This window comes from Falco peregrinus, chromosome 9 (genome assembly GCF_023634155.1).
Source record: "Falco peregrinus isolate bFalPer1 chromosome 9, bFalPer1.pri, whole genome shotgun sequence".
Taxonomy (NCBI): domain Eukaryota; kingdom Metazoa; phylum Chordata; class Aves; order Falconiformes; family Falconidae; genus Falco; species Falco peregrinus.
The window spans coordinates 16,781,486-16,802,943 of NC_073729.1; the positions used below are offsets into that span (position 1 = coordinate 16,781,486).

The window sequence follows — 21,458 nt, forward strand, 5'->3', positions numbered from 1 at the left end:
AGAACAGTTGAACTATGACACAAATCAAGTATCCATCACAAAGGCACTCTACATTACTAACAAGATCGATGCTGAACACTAATAAAATTAAGTTTTGTTGTGGTGTTTCACCTCTCTCTGCAATTGACCAGTAACATTCTGACCTACAACACTGAAAAGAAAACTGACAGGTATGAATCCTGTGGTGCGACTGAACAAAGCTTTAGAAGGTTCCCGAGCCAAGGCACATACACAATGTAAGTTGGAGTGTTCAAAGTACTCGGTTCTCAAAAAACAGGTCACAGACTATCTAGCAACTGTTTTACCTCAATTTCTCTCCTGAATACAAAGGTAAGGGAATCAAGCACTTAGAGGTGCATGTGTACCTCTTCAGGGTGATATCAACAGTATTGCACAGCAGCAACTGTCATAGCCAGTCTGATTCCCAAATTTTAAACATAGAGGACTGCTAGAGATCAACCTTCATAAACCTTCACGTATAAATTTACTTCTAATGACATTTTTGTTTAAACTTACATTCTTGAAAATGCTCATTAAAGAAAAAAATCCAAGATTTTCAGAACAGCTGAGTTTTCATCATCAACAAAGCATTTAAAAACAGGCTTCTTTCTTGCTTTTTTCTTTTGGTATCCTACTTTCCTTCGTTTTTCTAAAGCTGCCCTAGTTTTTATGCCTGAGTTGTTGTGATCTCACTTAAGAAAAAAACTTCAGATCAGGAAGCTTTGTTTAAATTCGCAATTCCAGTAACTATTTTTGGAAGAAGATGAATTAGAGAAATTTCCTTTTTCTTCCTGTCTGTTCTCCTGACATGACTGCTTTTGACCAAAGAATGGACACACTCAGAAAAATTATGAGATTTTAAACAAAATTATAGCCTTTTTTCAAATGGTAGTTGAAAGGCTAATACAAGATGGCAGGGATCAAAACAGAACCGTCTCATTTTTAAAACCCTTAACATACAAGACATTACAGCTACTTTGTTCATTAACCCTCAGCTAAGACAGGAAACCGTTCAATAATCCAGCCATTCAATAGTCCCTAGACACTGCAAATTACAACTGATGATTCTATCAGAGCTAAATAGGAAAAGCATGGTGAAATTAACACCTGCAGTGCAGCTCTTTGGAAAGCCTTGGCAATTACTACTATCTACCCAAAAGTGACTGACTGTGGTCCTAGCACATCATTCTGTCAAGGAGCTGGCATTTACAATCAATTTCAATCAACTTCCATACATCTCTACCCATTGACTGACATGCTGAGCTCTTGTCAGAATAATGAGTCAAGTTTGTGCCAATCACTGACAAAAGGCAAGTTTGATTGTTCATCTTTCCATTACAAATAACAAGAACACAGTTTACTCACGGGGATATACATTGAATCTACAATTTTGTGCCTTATAATTCCTTTGTGTCAGATTTGGACCATTGTGCGTACACCCATGTCAGCAAAGGAGTGTCAAGAGAAGCATCCAGCTCCATGAAAGAACTTTCTAGACTCTCACCATTACAAATAAAAATATTCTGACACAAAAAAATACTGGCCAGCCTGACCACTTTAACACCCAAGTACTGTGTTCATTAACATCTTTTAATAAGCAGAATACTCATGCTGACATATACCTGAGAGCAACAAGGTAAACAAACAAACTTCAGAAGTGCAAGATCACAGCTAAAGGAGATTTGTGCGTGGGACTAATGAATTCAGCGAGTGAGGAAGGGTGACAGAATGCTAAAAAAATTTCTTATTATTTTCCTAATAAATCTTAAAATAATACAAGATTCCCATCTTAATGAATTACTGAAAAGCTCATGCATGAAGCTTACTAGTCTCCAAGAACAGAGGCAGAGGGGGAAGATAATTTGTGCTTCTTAAGGTAAGACTGGCATCAGTATTCAGCTAAAATGTCTCCATATAAATTGCCTTTGTCCCTTGTACTACTATTAAGCCAACAAATACTGAATATTCCTTCTAGGAATGTTACAGCTTTCATTTCCAGAAGGAACTGAAAGCTGATAATAACACTGATTACAAAGCTTACTTTTTTTTTCTTTCTTCTCATTATTTTGAAATTAATTACAGCAAATTATCACTCCACACAGTGATGCTAACCCAGTGTCTGAAATCGTCATGTTTATTTTGAAGAACAACATTCCAAACTCAAATAAAAGATAGGCAAAAAGATAACAACTCAGTTTATTACTCATCTCTACAGAAACTTCAGACCATAGGCTTGACGCTCCTCAACATCAACAGGAGATAGAAGCTGAAGCCAAGTAAGGCTTCCCAGCTCAAAACAAGTAGATCAACTAATTTTACACTGACAATAGGTAAAAAGAGAATCTTAGAAACTTGGAATGCTCCTTTGTTTTGCAGCAATTACTTATTTCCTCCTTAAACCAAGTTTGACACTGAGACTCATGTTAAGTGAATTACCAGGATCTATTAAAGTCGTTATAAAATGTGCCCGCTTTCAGGACAAGTTTAACTCTTCTTAAAGAGAGGGAAAAACTAAGAAAGTCTGTGGGATATACTTACCCTTGCACATTTTGCAGCACTGGCTTTCCACATGCACTGGGAGAGCATCAGGAGGACAATCAAGAGGGGGACAAGACATCCTCCGGCACTCCACAACTCCACTCTAAGCAAAGGTTTTTTAAGACAAAATTCAACTACGACTGTTGTAATTAGTCAGCATTTTATACAACACACAGAAGACCAAAAACTATTTAAGTAAATGACAATAGCATTGGGGATTACAGATCCATCTTTCACTAACAAGTTTAGTCCTATCCATCTACAAACTGCAATCAAAATGCATCTGAAGGTGAACCACCCTATTTTGACACATACTACTGGCTTTACCCCACTCTCCCTTCGCAAAGTAGATTAAGTGGAAAACATAAGCCCATCTTCACAACATAAGCACCACTTTCTGCAAGCTGTGCCAATCATCTTTGAGATTTTTAACAATCACTTTTCTATTTTCTTGAGCAAACAAATACTCTCTTCAGATATTTATCAAATAATTTCAAAGAGACAAGATTTACATACTAATTCTCTTCTGTTCCTCGGTTTCTGAGAGTGATAAACACTGAGAACAGAATCTGCAAGTTGTTAGCATGCAAGATGCAGCTAAGCATCTATGAATACTATTAAGATAATGCTTCCTTTTTGAAAAAAAAAAAAAAAACCTACTACAGTGCAAACAATTCCAAACCAAACACAGACAATGCCACACTTTCACCTCAAAATCATGAAGTCCTCACAGATATAATTAGAACAAATAAGAAAGCACTGTCAAGGGAAAGCAGATTTTATTTATGAAGCTCGCACATAAGCAACATCAATTTTTTATTTATTTATTTTACTGTTTCCCTCCCTTGTGTTCATACTGTCACTAGATGCATACTAAAAACATCATAATTCTCAGTTAACGTTATGTATTCAAAGATCATTTTCACATTTTAATTAGGTCCTATTCCTTAAGCTCTTTAGAAATTCTTACTTTGCACGTGCAGTTCCTGCAGTGATCATCTTCAACCCATGAGTCTTTGTCTCTATAGATCAATCCATTTACTTGACAAGTCTTCTCACAATGACAGTCTTCCAATTGACTCAGTCTTGTTTCTGCATAATTTAACTATAAATGAAAGTAACCTGATAAGATTTCTGCAATTCAACCACATGATTTAAAAAAGCAAATATGAGAAAGCAGTATATTTATTTTTAGCCAAACAAAGTCTTGACCTCAGCCTTCAAAACACTGAACCAGTCAGTGTCAGCAGGTACAAGCCAACCCTACTCCTTGGACTTTCATGGAGCTATCCATGCCAATTAACAGCAGTTTGACTCATGCAACTTTCTCTTGTACCGTAACAAAACCACTAAGATCCCCTCAGGCATGTCCAGACTCTAACAAAACTACATAAACTACAACTGTTCTTAAAAAAAATATTCTTAAATGTTCATCAACCTCCATACAAGTCAAAAAGCATGAAGACTGGCAGACTGACTTTTCCTAATCATCCCTACCTTATCACCGCTAAGCATCAGCCATAATGATACTTTCTGTTCAAAAGGTTTAACCTTATAATAGCAAGAAAGATTTAGAGAGAAAAGAAAGTCATTTTGTTTAATGCTGCACAAAATATTCCCAGACTGCGATTAATGGAGAAGCCACACTCCTGGAGTAAACCCTGACTAGTGACTAGCTCTTACACTCCTTGCTGTTTCCACTGCCTCCTCCATTCCAACCACTAAATCATGTATCAAGAAGATAAAACTGATACATCTTTTCCAAGTATTACATCCGCATGCTAGCAATTGCTGTGTTTACTGATGGGATACTATGCAGTAATAAGTGGGGAAAACATTCATTTAGCAGGAGAAATAGACAAGGCTTTTTGAACCACCCTCTCCCGAGCCACATTACAGACCTCTCCTTCATACAAAGTACTATCTTAATTTCCAGAGAGGATCAACCCCCGTCTATGCACACCTTGTACCCAGTGCCATCATCTCTGATCCCTAAGAGCACGCAAAATTACTTTTCCATTTATTGATACTATAAATAAATAAATAAAAATACAGGCTTAATATTTAGAAGTAAATACGCACATTCCACGGGCCCCAGAACTGCAACTGCTCTAAAAATTACCCTGGTGCCAGCTGGATAAGATTTTCTCAAGGTCTTGACTTTTTACATTCACATTTGTCTTGTGCAGATAAGCCATCACACTGAAGCCACTGCAAACAGTAAGGCTACCTAAATTTAGCGTAAGACAAGATAAAGGCATACTCTATTCTGCTATAAATATGATGCTATTATCCTACATTATAGGTTGTTACATTTTAATAGTAGCAAGTTTTATTAAAAAATGGATGTACAGTGCTGTAAGTATTTTTTATATAATGCTGTATACCCGAATTTCATTTATTTCTATCCTCTAAAATTCCATCCACTTTAAATGGAAGTACTCTAATATGTCTTTTTTCATTCCTGCCAGTAAAAGAGCAACTATTTAGGGGAAAGAACAAGAAGAGAAATGCTAGGCCACTTTCTGTGAGTTTGTGGGGGGTTTTTTCCCTCTGCAGTCCTCATGAGAGAAAGCCTTGAATAAAAACTTTTTATTTCTTAAGTTGTTATTCTGGGATAATAGGGGATTGATACTCATCTCCCCCAGACTCAGCATGATCTGGTGACTTCAAAACTGCTTTTCACATTTCAGAGGCAAATCTATCGCCTTACTGAGCTGCTTGTTTTCAGCAGAAACCCTTTTCATGTTACTGTATTTAGTCATTACATTTACGGTATATAAAATATATTCAGTTTTGTAAAAAGGTGTTTGATTTGCCTTACACTTCTACTTTATTTACATATCTTGCTTTTCATTTTTTTTTAAATTAACATTTCCATATAAATGAGCTATAAAAATTTTAGATAAAAAAGGCTTTACAAATACCCAAATTTGAAAGTGGTACTTGATATTATCCTTTGTCTGTCCTAGAAATTATTCCCTAGAAAAAGAAAAAAGTTCCAAGAGAATAAATATTTTCAATTTATTAACTTCTGTCCTTTAAAATATCTTGAAGAGTTTTATTTACTTTAAAATCATTTACCCCACTCTAAGAAATATCTTTAAACATAGCAAATCCATCAAGTAGATCACCATAAGACGTGCAACAACTCCCCAATACACACAAGTCAATGAATATATCACAGCCCACAGAATTTGTTCAGAAACAACATTTAACTGTTACCTGCTATACTATAGTGATCAGAAACATTGTTTGCTTCCATACTTCAAGTCTTAATTAAAAAAGGTCTATTGAGCTCAATAAAACAATTCCTTTAAATTAGCTGAAATATCCTTCCAAATGCACACAACTGGATTTGTTGAACATTTAAAACATCAGTAGAAAATTCTCAAGCTTCAAATATTTTTTAGGTTATGAATAGAAATCAAGTAATGAGGTAGCCCACAACACAACAAATATTTTCCATACGCTAACCAAACCTTAAGTTCTTAACATTCAGGAATATTCAGCTAGCTGTTATTCATAAAACTTATTTAACATTTTCCTTGCTTCTCCTCTGCCCATACAAATAACTGAAAGACAACAGACTTCTGTAAAAAATGTATGGTTGTTTATTACAAGGAAAATGTTATTTGCAGAAGTATTCATGGCCATTTAGATCCATGATGTAAAGAAACCATATAAACTAGTCCAACAATGAACACAAGCACTTCATTTTTCTCGGGTTTACTCAAACTCAAGCTTCAACCTTTCTGACCTTAACCAAGCAAAGATTCAGGAGAAAGTCTTGTTCTGGAAGTCTTCATGTAACAAGCACATCTGAATACAAAGTACATGGTAGTGTGGGCCCATAATTCAAAAAAAGATATTATATTCCACTCAGAGAAATGCATGAGATGCCCAAGCTGATTTCACTAGATTGTTCAAGTCACATGAATTATTTTAGTCATTTTATTTAAAAGGGAGCTAACGGTATTCCAGCATGGCAGTTGAAAACGCTGAAATACAACATGACCCTTTTCTCCTGCAGCAAATTAACATTTTAGGCAGATTTCTAACACACTGACCTATGGTGTCTCTCTATCTAAAGATACAAGATTAAATCAATTAAGCATATATACTGGATAGATTCAGAATTGGTTCAAATTATGACTGAAATAAAGTAGGCTTCAAAAGCTAGCATTTCTTCATCTCTAAAAGCTATGCCTTCACAAGACATAGGTAGGAAAAGGGCATAATGGCATTTTACAGGTCATGATCAGATGCTCCTGTACATAGTAGTCCATGACAATCTGCTACAGACAGTCCTGGTTTGGGCCACTTATATAGCTCCCACATCCCATCCTGAGCCAGCACCAGACTCACGGGACCCTGAGGCAAAGCCCAAGCAAGAGGGTACGCTCTTCTCCCACCTACCTACCCCATAATTTGCGCTGCTACTGAAACTGCTGGAGCCTGAAGCCACTAGCCTGATCTTTTCCTCCCAGGGAAGCCCTGGTCTGAGTGTTCATAGTTTTACATTATATAAACTGTACATACACATTTGTTGCAAACAACATTCACCGGTCTATTCAACACTGTAACACAGCTGTAGCCAAACACAGGTCGAGTGAGAAACTGTAATTCCAGATATAGCGGAGCCTAAAAGTAACAAGTGGACAGCAAACCATGGGGCCCACTTTTCCAAAATGTTACATTCATGCTCCATATCTCTGGATGCACGACTAGGAGCTGGGGTTCACTGCTCATATACATTAGCAAGCCGTTCTCTGACCACCGCCTGCTTAAAAGGATCTCTGCAGGCAGCTGCACAGCCCTTCTAAGCCTTGCTCTTTGCCTTGCCATGTATCATCCCCATATGATATGCTTGCATCTACATTAGTACCACTTCTGGCTACTGTGGCTAGGGTTGAAAAGGCAGATAGAACCTTAAGATTTCCCTCAAGTCCCCCCATTTTCAACTTGCATTTGTCTACCAAATTAACTTCCTTTCCTGCTGCATGCATTCTTCCTAGACAATAATATTTTTGTAACTGCAATGAAACGGGCAGTGCGCTGCTGTAACAGAAAAGGAACTCACTATGAAGGATTATCCCAGCACCACTTTATGGAAGCACAGAGTCTTTGCAGCACAAATACCGTGTTATTTGCTTCTCCTCATAAAGCACTAGCAAGCAAAAATATAATTAACAGCAGAGAAAGCAAGTTACTCAGTACAGTGCATAATTGGAACTTGCTCATACCACCAGCAGGGCTCAAAATAATTGCCTCTCTTTCACAGTACAAGCAGCAAACTGAACTAAAAGCTTCACATTTCGCATTCGGAATCAGCCTGTCCAAAGCATGTCAGCTGAGTAAGTGGATTGTCAGTATAATGTGCACACTCTCTAAAAACAAGTTTCCCCTTTCCTACTAGGAAGGAAAAGAACACTTAAAAAGCAGCACAGTAGAAGCTATAATGCTTTTACGCTAGTACCACTACTGTGCAAGTTCTATTTTGAAATTCCTGTTTATTAACTGGATTACAGGTATCTACAGGTTGGTTGCAGTTAAGTTATTAACACATTAAGTGCTGTTTCAGATGATGCAATTAGTTGCCCTTTACCACAGACCAGATGGTTCAGCAACATTAACCTCAAAAAGTGTTTACAGATTGCCCTTTAACACACGTAAGGGGTTCAGGCACCTCTAAAACACAGCTTTCTACTCCAGAACTTCACCACAGTCTTAATTGAAGGGCCTTGGCTAACACTGAGGTTGACTGTATATTGCAGGAGCAAAGCCTGAAGATCTCCAAAATCCCTAATAGAAAAACCACTACAGCTTCCAATTCACCCCACTGACAATCCAAACTGGGCAGGGAGGGAAAAATAAAAAACGAATGCAAGCGCACACCACCCATCCCACCTGGAGCTGGGCTAAGTTTTACATGGGTAAAAACCATTGATCATAGATGATGCCAAAATCAGCACAGCCATCACCCTCAGAGGCATTTCCATTCTAGGGCCTCATTTTGGTTCCCAGGAAAGAGACTGTGGCAGTCCTGAACACTTCGCAGGACTTCCCACAGGCAAACATGCACCCTCTGACAGCATCATAATAGTGAGGAAATTGTTGAGGGATTTCACTCCTTTGTTTCTGCATTTAACTCTCAGCACAAAAACGGAAGCCAAGCTAACGCTTCTTAAAAAAAAAAAAAAAAAAAAATCAGATCCTGGACATTTTGTCAGTATCTCACAAATAGTAAGGCAGACAATAGAATCTGTGTAAGGCTGAAGTGACATCCATCGTGAAGCTGTATCTGTAAGTCCACTGCAGATAGGGCTACTGGCAGAAGGAAAATAAAATGGCTCTACCATGAAAATGTAGAATAACTGCAAACAGAATAAATACTTTCATGTTGGTCTTAGCACAGAAGGAAATGGACAATTGACAAAAAAGCTCAGGTACCTACTTTTGCAGTCATTTTTGCCAGGAGTTCTTGCAAATCCATGATTCCTTGCACAAGACTTAAGAAATCACTGCAGGTCGGGCATGCTCAATAAAGGAAGCATAAAACAAAACAGAAAGGAAGAGAAGGAAAGACACAATAACCCATAAGTAACCAACAGTATATTAGGCTTGATTTATCTGAGCATAAAATGCAATCTGTTTACAAAGAATTTTTGCCTTCTGGAACTCAGCACAAGCTAAAATGACAAGCCTGAAAGTAGTCTTTTTAAAACAAGGAAGTCATTTGTATGAAAAATTTAAAATGGAGAGAATAAAGAGATTGCTACTTACTGCGATTCAGATTAGGACACTGCATTATATAACCGTTAGGTATAAAGATGACTTTCACGTCTTGAATAACACCCTTTGTAAAAAAAGAGAAAACTGGTAGTACAGATTACAAGCATTCAGTTAGTTCTGTACAAGCTGTTTCACAAGTCATTTCTTAAGCGGGTACAAAAAACTGACCAGCTCACTCCTCTCGTGAGGAAAATAACTGGACACAGACAAAATACAACAACTACTCCTCTCTTCCTGTGTGCCTGGATATTAATTTTCATAAAACACAGAAATAATACTGCTTCGTCTTTTGCAATTGCCAAATATAAGCTGCTTAGGTGTCTTAAACTGGGGTGAGACTGGTGAAAAAGCAGTTAAGTAATATCCATTACTCAAGGCTATGGCACGCTTTTCTAAAAGACAAAAAGGAAACACAGCAATGCTCTTCACAGTCCTCTTTGGCTAAATCTCTGAAATGAAACGTTATGAAAAGAGAAGTAGATTTTTACTCACCTCTTGTACTAGATACACTTTAGTTGTTTGGTTTAGTTTAGCTTACTAGCTTTGTATCTCAACAGACAGCTCATGTACACATGCCATCAGTTAGAATTAAATCCCCTCTAACACAGCCAGATGGAAAGATCCCCTGTGCAGGACTGGCAGAAATCAGGTCTCCAAGGTCAGAGCCAGCTAAGTGCTGGCGGTATGAGGCTGAGAAACTGAACTGGGCAGGACTGGAGAGAGGGAGGACCAAAAGGTCCAGTGCGGGCTGCATCTTCTGTTGTCTCTGACATGCAAGGATGTCCCTGAGAGAAGCAGCAGACATGAAGGATTGTGCAGTATCCTTGCACACCTGGGTCCTGAAGAACCCTAGATCCTTCAGCCTCGAAAGTGCTGAAGCTTGTGTCTGCTCTTTTCAGCTCAGTACAAAGCTCCAGCTCCATCTTTGACTGCTTAACATACATACTCCGCAAGATCCACTACCTTTAGTAATGTCAAGGTCACTAAGAGAGAGGAGCAAGGGAACACAAGGGACTTCTAGTGCTGCTACTTGCACTTTCCCTGACTGTTAATCAGATGATGTGGCATTGTTCTATCCCCTCCCAGATACAGAAGAATTTCTTCAATTTGAAAGGAAATTTATCATCACAGACGTTATCTAATAAATTACTGATTTGTAAGACTATGTTTTAATTTTTAGTTAAATTGCAATAGAATTAATTTTGCAGACCGAGTACATGGTCACTAGCTCAAAGCGTTGAACTCCATCCATAAATAAAATATGGGCCTCAGATAGCCCTTGAAGCCTGGCAAGTACAGTAAGTAACATGTAACATTTAACATTTATGTGTTCATTTGCCAAAACAGCAGAAGGTAATCAGTAAGCACCGTTTCCTGCTTACTGTTTCATGATCAAATATGAACTGAAAATATTAATAGACATAATCAGATCACACTGTCTTTCTTGCAGAAGTATATACATTTATTAACCTTTTCATCTATGAGAATAATGAAACTATCATAATAATGAGAAGTAATACTGTCACTGGAAATAGAACATCCCAAAAGCCATTTCACATACTTTCTGCTAGCAGTCATCAGCAAGAAATTAAAAGGTGAGGCATAAAAATATATTTCGATGCTTCAGCCTCTCCAGTGAAAAGCTCAACCAAGAGCGAAAGAGATGACAAAGTTTCACCAGACCCTATCACACACCTAACAAGACAACGCCCAGAGAGAAATAACACTACATCTTCCTTGGCCTTAGTTTAAAAGTGCATATTGAATTTCAAGTATGTTTGTTGCATCACAGCCCCGCCACTCAATTGTCTTTTGGATAGATTTGTACATCCTGAAGAGGAAACACAACTATTTTTTGTATCTTTTACCACGGAAAAACGTATGAACTTCAATTCACCAACACAGATGCCTTCTAAGTCTATAAATCCTATGAAACAGAATTAATACGATCAAACATAGAAGTGAACCTTCAAAGAGCAGAAATTTTGCTGATGTATTTTTTAATAGAAAAATTTCATTATAAGCAAACACTTATTACAGCCATAATTATTCTAACACACACAAAGAAACTTGGACTATGCCTCCTTCAGCATTAAGTTTAGGCTGCCAAAAGCATTCCACACCCACAGCCCAAGGAGACTTAGGCACACACAGCTCCCCAGGGGAGGCCCAGGGCCCTGGTTCTCCTTGGCATGGGGGGAATTCTTCAGTCCACACTCTGTGAAAGGACATCAGGATTTGACCTTGACAAGGAGACGTCAGTGGTCAAAATCTTTCCATTTTTCCCCTCCCGAGCAGACATCAACTTTATATTATCATTAAGGCATTTGGCTAATTGCAACCAAAGCTGCAGTTCATCATCAGGACTCACTAGCTTGAAAAGCCTTCATCTGCACAGGCAGATTACCAACTACAAGACGAAATTCAGGCCCACAGAGCTAAGTATCAAGCCCATCCCACGAGGAAGTAATACAAAAGCCCTATTTATTGCCCTTCTCATGTCTGTATTAAATAGAGGAGGACTCCTGCATTCTGTGAAAAGGCTCCTGTATTCCATGAGCTCTCCACTTCTGCATTTTCATTTCCTCCGTTGCCTTTCATCCTCTTTAAAACCCACTTCTCCCACAGAGCTAACGCATGCTACACAGCTGGGCAAGCTGCATCAGCCAGGGCTGGTGAATGGCTCTGCACGGAGGCACTGGCAGACACGCCTGAAACTCTGGGCCCAGGCAATGCTATACCAGCACCACTAGATCTCCCCACATCAGCACTGTGCTCCTCTACACAGGGCAGGCATGCCCCGCGCAAGGCACTTGAACAGCTGCCCTGGGCACTGTATTTACCTAATACCTAATACCAAGTATGCATATGATGCTGTGCAGTAAAAATAACAATATACTTCTCAAGCACCTACTCTACAATCCCCAGACACAGCAGCAGGGTCAATGGAGCCTGCTATGGCAGATATGAAAATTACCATCTTCCGACATGAATCACCTAGTCAGCAATGCATTAATAAGCTCATTACTGCAGCAGCTCTTCGGAGAGAGCCTTAGGGGGCAGGGCTCTCCCCAGAGATAAAATGATTTTTGCAGATAATTCTGATCCTCACAGCAATCAGATCCATCCTAGAGTGAGGGTTCCTGGAATGTCTGCTATCACTCTTCCTCTTTTCAGTTGCATTTACTTTGGTTTCCTAATCTGATTATAATGATATTCTCTAGCCCTAAAACAAATCTTGGTTTCAGGCCACATAAAGAAACCTGAAGGGTCAGCATGTACCTTTTGAAGGCAGTAATTCATGAGATTCCCCATCAAAGCAAACAGACGGCTATCCTAAGTCTGCACCGCACTTGCTCCCACCACTACTGTCCTAAAACCATTCTGTCTTCTCTGAACTCTGAATGCTTGGTTGTAGCAGGGAAGTTACAACTAATAGATACTAGTTGTAAGGGGCGAGCCTTCAATTCCCTTGATTGTGCTGCAGAGCACTCCGCTCCCCAGCAAGGCCACAGATAGACACAGCAGGGCTACTTGCGAAATAGGGTGTGGAACAAAAGCATAAATTAGAAAAATGGCAGCAACTAGCCACAGTGATTTACGCATATCATATCCCCTCCTTCCTCTTCTGATATTCTGAAGAATTATGATCTAAAATAGGCATGAGAATATGACTCAAAATGTGCTTTAATGCTATTCATTTATGGAGAGACGTAACAATTACCTATCATTAAAGAAAGAAAATTTTGGAACGGCAAAGACGATACTTAGAATAGTAACTAGTGCTTTTAGATACATATATTATCACGGCTCCAACACACATACAAAAATGCTAATTCTTTTTTAACGTTCTTATTTCCCTGCAGATCTCTGTTTACATTAAGGAAAATAGATCTATTTTTTTATATGCTAAAACAGTGAAACAAATTGCTCTGAAAAAGAAAGGGAGGTCCTGCTGAGCATGTAAATATACGGAAAGAGATGTGTACTCTTTACAAACTGGCAAAATCCCAAGTTTTTGCAATGAGTAATATAAAAAAAAGTAAGATTTCTGAATCTCTCAAGCAGGATTAAAAAAAAACCAACCAATTATATTTCTGCCCTTAAGAAAGTTAGTAAAATATTCAAGCATGCATAAAGCAAAGTAAGGCACTTGTCGACTTTCATTATGATCAATAAAAACTGTCAGCTCATTAGCATATCATTAGCTACCCTGCTGTTTCCAAAGTGTTAACATGTAGAAATATTAATTTACAAACATATAATATCCCAGAGTTCTGAGGCTCTGACTGCCTGCATAAAATAAGAATTTAAGACGGGCGAATCCAATATAACTTCTTTTTTTCCCATATAGCTATAAACATATGTTTACCATCTGTGGAATTATGGGAATCAGCTGAGGTAAAAAAAAAACAGCAGCTGTAGAATGAAATAATATTATCAATTTCACTTCACAGTGACAGTTCAGCTGCTGGAGGATGAAATGTACTCTAGGTTCAGAGAAACACTAGGTTCAGAGCAACTCCAGGACCATCATTCAAGTTAGAAGTTAGCTTTTACTTCTGTTTCACAATTAAAATTGTTAGTTGCTATGCTCCACTAATTTTAGCACAAAATAATTGTTCTAGCTTGTTGAAATCTGGGGACTTCAAGGAGAGGTCCTCAGAAAAACAGCAACTTGTAAAATTGTCTCATGAACTGACAGCTTCAAAGGGAAACTGAGTGGGTGGCAAATCACCTTGGCAACAAATCCATGCCAATATCGAGGATAAGCAGATTGGCCTATCACTGCACTATAAATGCTTTCACCGACAAGCACTTGCACCACGGCTTGTTATCCAAAACTGTAAGAATTATCAGAAACTTTCCTGTAGCTTCCTTACAAAGTAAAAGAAATAATTTTCAGGTGGAAGGGGGTGGTTTTCATTTGTTGGTGGATTTTGTTGGTTGGTTCAGCAATTCAGTCACAACGAGAAAATCATATAGCCCAACCAGGGACAAAAAAAAATGAACGAAAACATGCAGGAGAGTGCTTTACAAGTTGTAGGTCCAAACTGCAATTCTGGAAATATACTGCCGTTAGTTGAATCTGGAATATATTGCCATTACTTGAATCCCCTTTTTCCTCCACCAAGTTACTCATGTGTGTATGGCCTACTCAATGATGATGTCTTGGGCAGCCTCCTACACAGAAAAAGACAGGCTTTCCAGCCAGAAGGCAGGAGCTCGAGTACTGCCAGCTACCAGCCTTTTAGCCTGGGCTGTTCAAAAGCAATGGAAGCTCCAGAGGACCAAGAGGCTCACAAACAAAACTCGGTGACTCACTGTTCAATCTCTGTTGGGAAACACAGTGACACACTTAGCTGAGAAAAAATGAAATGAAGGAAGGTACACTGGGAACAGAAAAATCTACTGTTTTGCGGCAAGGCAAATGCACTGCATACAGTAGCGAGTATCTGCCAAAGCCAGAAGGATCACAAGCCAGAAGACCTCTACGCTAGAAGTCAGTGTTGACAGGGGCAAACAAGGAAGAGTCACCCAAGGCATACCGCAGAAGGATGAGGCTATTCTGCATGAGAAATCAAGGAGGAAATGGTTTCTGAGAGTGACTAAGACCACCACTATCTGGCCAGGAGACCATAGCAAAGCGGTTGTTTCATGAAGTGCCAGAGCACAGCAGGTAGGTGAAACCTAAAGTAAGGAAACCAAACAAAAACCCCAAATACTGGGCACTGCAGTCAGTGATTACAATACTCTCACTTGCAGAAAGAGAGCCTTTTCTCTAAGTGTTGGACCTGCCTCAAATCCCAAGTCCATGGTTTCTACCAAAATTCAAACAAATCAGGTTTCAGCAGCATAAGACAACTGATCAAAAATATCTTGTTGGGCTATTCATTAATTTCCTTCTGTACGTGCAATTTCATATCTGCTTACCTTAAAGAAGCCATGTTTTCTGTTTCTCTGTCCAAGCCATAAATTGCTTTCAGGTGTCAAATTCGTTTCTGGGGGATCAATGATGCGTTCATAAATCCTGTAGAGGAAATACACTGACATTACTTGAATCCTCTTTTTCCTCTGAAAAGTTCCTAGTCAAATAAGTTAACAATAAAAGATGGAAAGGAACAAAAAAAATATATTTTCTTCATTAAACACTGTATTTATCATTGATAGCTATGAAGGTATATTATAACTTTAAAAGAAAAAAAAAAATACTGTTGAAATCACTAACATAAGAAGACTGCATAGAACTGAAACTCCCCTTGTGCAACCGTGCAGCACTAGGCTAAAGAACTCACCATAGTAGGGAAAACAATAAAATGTCATCATGCTAGCTGAGGGCTGTCCTTCAAACCCAACTGCCCATTCTGGAGAAAAAGTGCAGTCACACAGAAGATCCAATCAGAGAAACAACCCTTCGGGATTTTCAGATTGGTTAGAATTTTGAATAGACTCCACAAAAAAAAAACCTTGATTTCATCTCTCCATCTATGGCCTGTCTCTACATTTATGTCATTCATCCCTGCACCTGAACCTTTATCCACTTCTCCCACATTTGCTGCTGTAACTGGATTCACTTGGCCAGGGTGCTCACGCCTGCTGCCACTACGGCACATCCAGCTTGCCCATGTCTCTAGCACCTATCTGGTACAGAAGGGGACCTCTTTACGTATGTCTGGTACCTAGCACTACAGGGACAATTTATTGGTTAGTCTTCAAGGAACTAGAAATAATAGCAATAAGAAATAACAATGACAACAAGTAACACGAGGTCAATAAGCAAACTTTAGGTACTGTAAACTTGCACAAGAATGCAGTAATGTACATACCAAATATCTAAAATTAATTCATGAAAAATTGCTGTAACACAGCATTTTTAAATTCATTAAGGTAAGTACCTGGAGTTTTAAAAAGGTTTCACTTGGAATTTTTTACTTGTTTATTTTTAAAAAGCTATAATGAAGTTTCCATAACACCTTTTTCAGGAACTCAGACTATTACAAAAACAGCATCATTTTAGAAAATGAAAAATTCAAGACCAAAGCTACTGACCCTGGATTCTCATATTTCCATGTCAGATTGGTAGGAGCCATGAACTCACTGCTTCATAACAAAAGCAGCATGCTTAATAGGGATTATTGAGACGATGATGAAATATATTTCCATTACTGTGCAGCTCACGGGGAGCATGCATTGCTGTGTAATCACACCAGTGTGACAGCCAACAGAAAAGACTCCGAATGTGTCAAGACCTGTAGCTTAAAGGGGTGAAATTATCTGTATGGTTAAAAGGGATAAAAATATATTTTTCTTTCTTTAAAACTATGGCTTTAAAACAAACATGAAAAATGAACACAAAAGAAAAATGCAAGTCAGTCAACACAACTCACTGCACAGTTATCTTCCCATTTACACTCCAGATCTTTCTAGCACAGGCCCACCAAGTGCAATCATTGATGTTCACATTGTAAGTTGCCACATGTATCGTGTTTGCATGGCAAGGGTTTGGTAGCAGGGGGGCTACAGGGGTGGCTTTCTATGAGAAGCTGCTAGAAGCTGGGACAGCATATTTAAAAAGGCAGGGGGGAGCTGGGGGTGCGGGGGAAGTCTGCTGCACGACAGCAGCCAGAAGAGAAGAGTGAGAATATGAGAACGTGTGATAGCAACAACTGCACAGACACCAAGGTTGGGCAGAAGGGGCTCCAGGTGCCAGAACAGAAGCTCCCCAGCAGCCCTTGGTGAAGCCCACGGCGGGGCAGGCTGTGCCCCTCAGCACATGGAGGTTATCGGGGGGGGGCAGATCCCCACCTGCAGCCCAGGAAGGGCCCCACACTGGGGAACAGGATGCCCCAAGTGGGCTGTGACCCCACGGGGACCCATGCTGTAGCAGGCTTCTGACAGGACCTTCAGTCCTATGGAGAGAGGAGCCCAGGCTGGGGCAGGGTCGCTGGCAGGACGTGTGACCCAGGGGGGCCCACGCCGGAGCAGGCTGGGCCTGAAGGACGGCACCCACCTGGGGGGGGCTCACACTGGAGAAGTTCATGAAGGACTATCTCCCATGGGAGGGACCCCACACTGGAGCAGACAAAGAGTGTGAGGAAGAAAGAGCAGCAGAGACAACGCATGATGAAACAAACACAACCCCCACTCCCCATCCCCCTGTGCCATTTGTGGGGAAGAGGTAAAGGAAATCATGAGTAAAGTTAAACTTGGGAAGAAGGGAGGGGTGGCAGGAAGGTATTTTAAGATTTGAGATTATTTCTCATTACCCTACTCTGATTTGAATTGTAAAAAATTAAACTGATTTCCTTGAGTCAAGTCCGTTTTGCACATGACAGTAATAGCTGAGTGATCTCCCTGTCCTTATCTTGACTCATGAGCCTTTCATTACATTTTTCTCTCCCCTGTCCAGCTGAGGATGGGAGTGACAGAGCAGCTTTGGTGGGCACCTGGCCTCCAGCCAAGGTCAAACCCACCAAGCCATGTTATTGGAAAATTCAGACATTTGCAGAGGCATAGAATAACCTCCCAGTATTAAAGAACTTCAAGAAAGGTCCATAAAAAAATTCTATCAAAGTACAGAGTCTTATATATTCCACCAACTTTTGCCTATCCAGAAATGAAGGAAACTATTTGTGAAAACCAAATGGAAGCAATCTAAAAAACTAGAGGCAAACTTAGTATTTCCTTAAAAAGAAACAACAAAAACAATCTCAAACCTAAGAACAAAATAAGTATGTGAAAATTTCAGCATAAGGATGTGAGTACAGGAGTCCAAAGGCAACTTCTAACACTCATGATTTTATTGCTCGGGTTTATCATAATTATCATCAGCCCTAATTCATCACATTTCATCAACATGATACATTCAAAGCTCTAGGAAATTCCTGCCTCCACTAGCTAATTAGTTCTTACTATCTATAAAATTACCATGCTGAGCTGTTTTACCTGTTCCAACAGCAAAACAAGAGTATATTCTTTTAAACCATGTTTTGAGAATTATAGGAATTTTGCATTGACCCTCTCTATCAATATTTTAAGGTGTAAGTAGACCACTTCTGCCATACCTCATGCAAAATTGAAGATCTACTCAGATGCAAAACTTGTGCAAAATGCTGAAAAAGGAACAAAGAGTTGACATGCTCCCTGAGAAAACCAATCACCGAATTGCACTATCACATTAGGGATTTCTCTTTGCATATATAACATACCTTCACTCATGGCTTAGGTTAATTATGTTGTCACCGGAAAATTTTCTAATCTCATAAAAAGGCTAGTCAATATTCCATAAAGAACTCCATTTCTGCGAGCAGACAAAATCCCAATCTGGCCAGGTTCAACACTACTTTATTGAAGAACATTTGATTTTTATTCACCTAGCCTAGTTAAAGTTTCTAAAGCAACTCTACAGTATATGTCTGCAATTACATGTAAAAACGCCAAAATCTAACTGACATCATTATATGACGGTTCAACAACAGCAAGTAAGGAAGACTAATCAGAGACAGGCTAAAGTGGTTTATCATGTCTTTTCTGACAATTTAACAAAGACTTTCAATCTATGTGGAAAAGGCTGTAGTGACTGTCCTTCCAGAGTCTCTTCAGAAAGCACCATTCATAAGACACACGGTCAGGATTCCCCAGTTAAAGGCTGGTTTGTGCCTTATGCCATATGTGTGTAAGGGACTGGTTGGTTTTCTTCACTGTAGATCTGTCCATGAAGGAATAGGCCTAGGACTCAAGAGAAGTCATGAGAAGTAGATCAGTCCTTACTTATCTTCCTATATAAAAAGATGTTCTGGTTGACACTATTTGGTTTGTGAACAACGTGAGCTCACTTTATTACTGTATATTGGTAAACATCTGCAAAAAGCCCCAGTGGGCATACACACAGCTTATTGCTACCACTGTAATCCCCTCTATACTCTTGAGAAATGAAAAGGTCAAAAAGCACATCTGAATTCAGAACTGTCAAAAAAAAAAATCATCACAAGGAACGTGGTTCACCTTATACTGCTTCTCTAATGAAGGATTAAAACAAAAAAAACTACACAGAAAAAGAAAAAGCACCCTGTCACTCCTGACAAAAAGGGAGAGTGATGAAAAAAAAAAAAATCCAAGGATCCAAGGGACATTTCCAGCAAGACTGGAAGCTACTACACAAAGGTAAAACAGCTACACAACGAACAACTAGAACTGCATGGAAGAAGCTTTTGAAAATTAATATGAGCAAAGAAACATGATAACATTACTAAGTCTCAATCAGTGGATTTAATAAAGATGAAAACAAGCATTTTCAAATATCAGTGGGCAGTTTCACCAGCTACATGCACTGGCAACTGACAGCCAGCAGAGCTGACTGATGTGCAGCTGGAACAAAGCCAGGAACTGGGCACATCTCCTGGACACCAGGTTCATGTTCTAAATCACAAGAACATCAGCAGCAGTTTGGCACTCCTAGAGCAGGTTTTTAAGGACAGAGACTTCATGGGTAGTGAAGACACCTCATCCATACAAAATTTTTAAGGTGGCACTTGCATAAGTAGTTGGGAATAGGTTTTCACACCGACATTGGGATTACCCACGTATGTAGGCCACGTACAAGTCCATCAAATGTTACTGATTTTTCAGGGGTTTTCTATGCTCAGACAAAACCATAAAGCACATACATTTCGTAACATATCTCAAAGTGTAATAAGACAAGTTACTACTTAAAGATGAAATTCCCTTAGAACTACTGCTTGCTAAGTGGGGGAAAAACCTTGCTCTGATCCCTTTTCTGTATTGGCATTCTTTTGGAAGAGGTGTTTGCCAGGCTGAAAAACTGCTGTTGCTGAATAGACACAAAAGGATCCTTCTTTTTTTACCACTACAATGAGCTTCCACATCACTCTTATTCCCTTGCTTGATTTTCTGCGTCGAGGTGTGTCACCTTATACAGCTTTATCCATGCTTGACCAATACTTTGTATTTGGCATATGAATAGCTAAATTATATCTACTACACTTTCAGTTTATGAAGTGCTGGTGTAGAGCTCCTTGGAGATCAGTTTCCAATACATTTGGCTTTGACACCCACACAAGAGAAATGCGCAATACACTTCACGAGAACAGGAATGCTTAGAAAGAGGACTCCAGGGAACTGTGGTCTCTAAAATTACTGCAGACTGAATAGCCCCTCCAGCATGAGGAGACCCAGGTCTCTAGGTTAATGGAAGCTCTACTCCATACTTCAGACTTTCAGATTTATGATTACTGCATTCACTTTCCAGGAGAAAGCTTTATTTGCCCTTACTTTACACTGACATATTTCAAAGAAGCTAAACCATAAACCTGGAGTAATACAACCATGAACCAATCCTTCTTTCTTGAAACACTCCTGGTCAAAATACATCCACTAACCACTGATCCATTTAGCTAAATGTAGTAAGAAAAACACCTGTTAACTGGCAAAGACCCATGATATCCCTGTGTCCTGTATCTATATCTCTACCTTAGCTGCACACTTCAGTTTACTAAATATTCTTACAGAATCCTTAGAAACACCTTTTTCAAGGATGCGTTCCAAACAGGGGTCTGTGACATATGAATACAATATACAGAAAACAGAAAAAGTATAAAATAATCAGTGGATTCCTTAAAGGAAACATCTAAAATATTTGCCTGCAAATACACATACACACACCTTTCTCTGCATAGAGGAAGAACCTCTCTAGAAATAAAGCTTTGCTGGACAAGGGGACAGTTCCTTTACACCCACACAACATAAAATTATTTTTATCATTTTTATAATGTTCTGTTAAACAGGGAAATATCCTCATTTTACATGTGTGCAAACTGAAACACAGAAATTGTTTGACTAAGATCACAAGGATGGAGTCAAGGAGAGCTAAGCCACTAGTCTAGGCACGACTGAGGCTTAACTGCCTCACACACCGGGCCATATTCCCTCTGGAAAAAATGTGTCATGGAATTGTCTTTTACAGCAAAGGTTTCTTAAGTTTTGCTTGTTAAAGTTGCACGTAACACTTGAAGTGTATTTCCACTTTTGTGGAGATACCGCTCTACTTCATACATATAATATTTGCCGTGCCAGAAACATTTTCAAAATAGCCAAAATACTCAGCA

General features: G+C 39.2%; 1 protein-coding gene across 4 annotated transcripts in view; it reads right to left on the reverse strand.

Moving 5' to 3' along the window:
- Nucleotides 1-21,458, reverse strand: part of NELL1 (neural EGFL like 1) — a 292,018-nt gene that overhangs the window by 218,352 nt on the left and 52,208 nt on the right. For all 4 annotated transcript variants that reach the window (XM_055814653.1, XM_055814651.1, XM_055814652.1 and 1 more), the window contains exons 5-9: nt 15,268-15,364; nt 9,325-9,397; nt 8,996-9,078; nt 3,509-3,643; nt 2,539-2,641 (exon numbers count right to left, since the gene is read on the reverse strand). In XM_055814653.1, the coding sequence (XP_055670628.1) occupies nt 2,539-2,641; nt 3,509-3,643; nt 8,996-9,078; nt 9,325-9,397; nt 15,268-15,364 (491 nt within the window). The remainder of the gene's footprint in view (nt 1-2,538; nt 2,642-3,508; nt 3,644-8,995; nt 9,079-9,324; nt 9,398-15,267; nt 15,365-21,458) is intronic.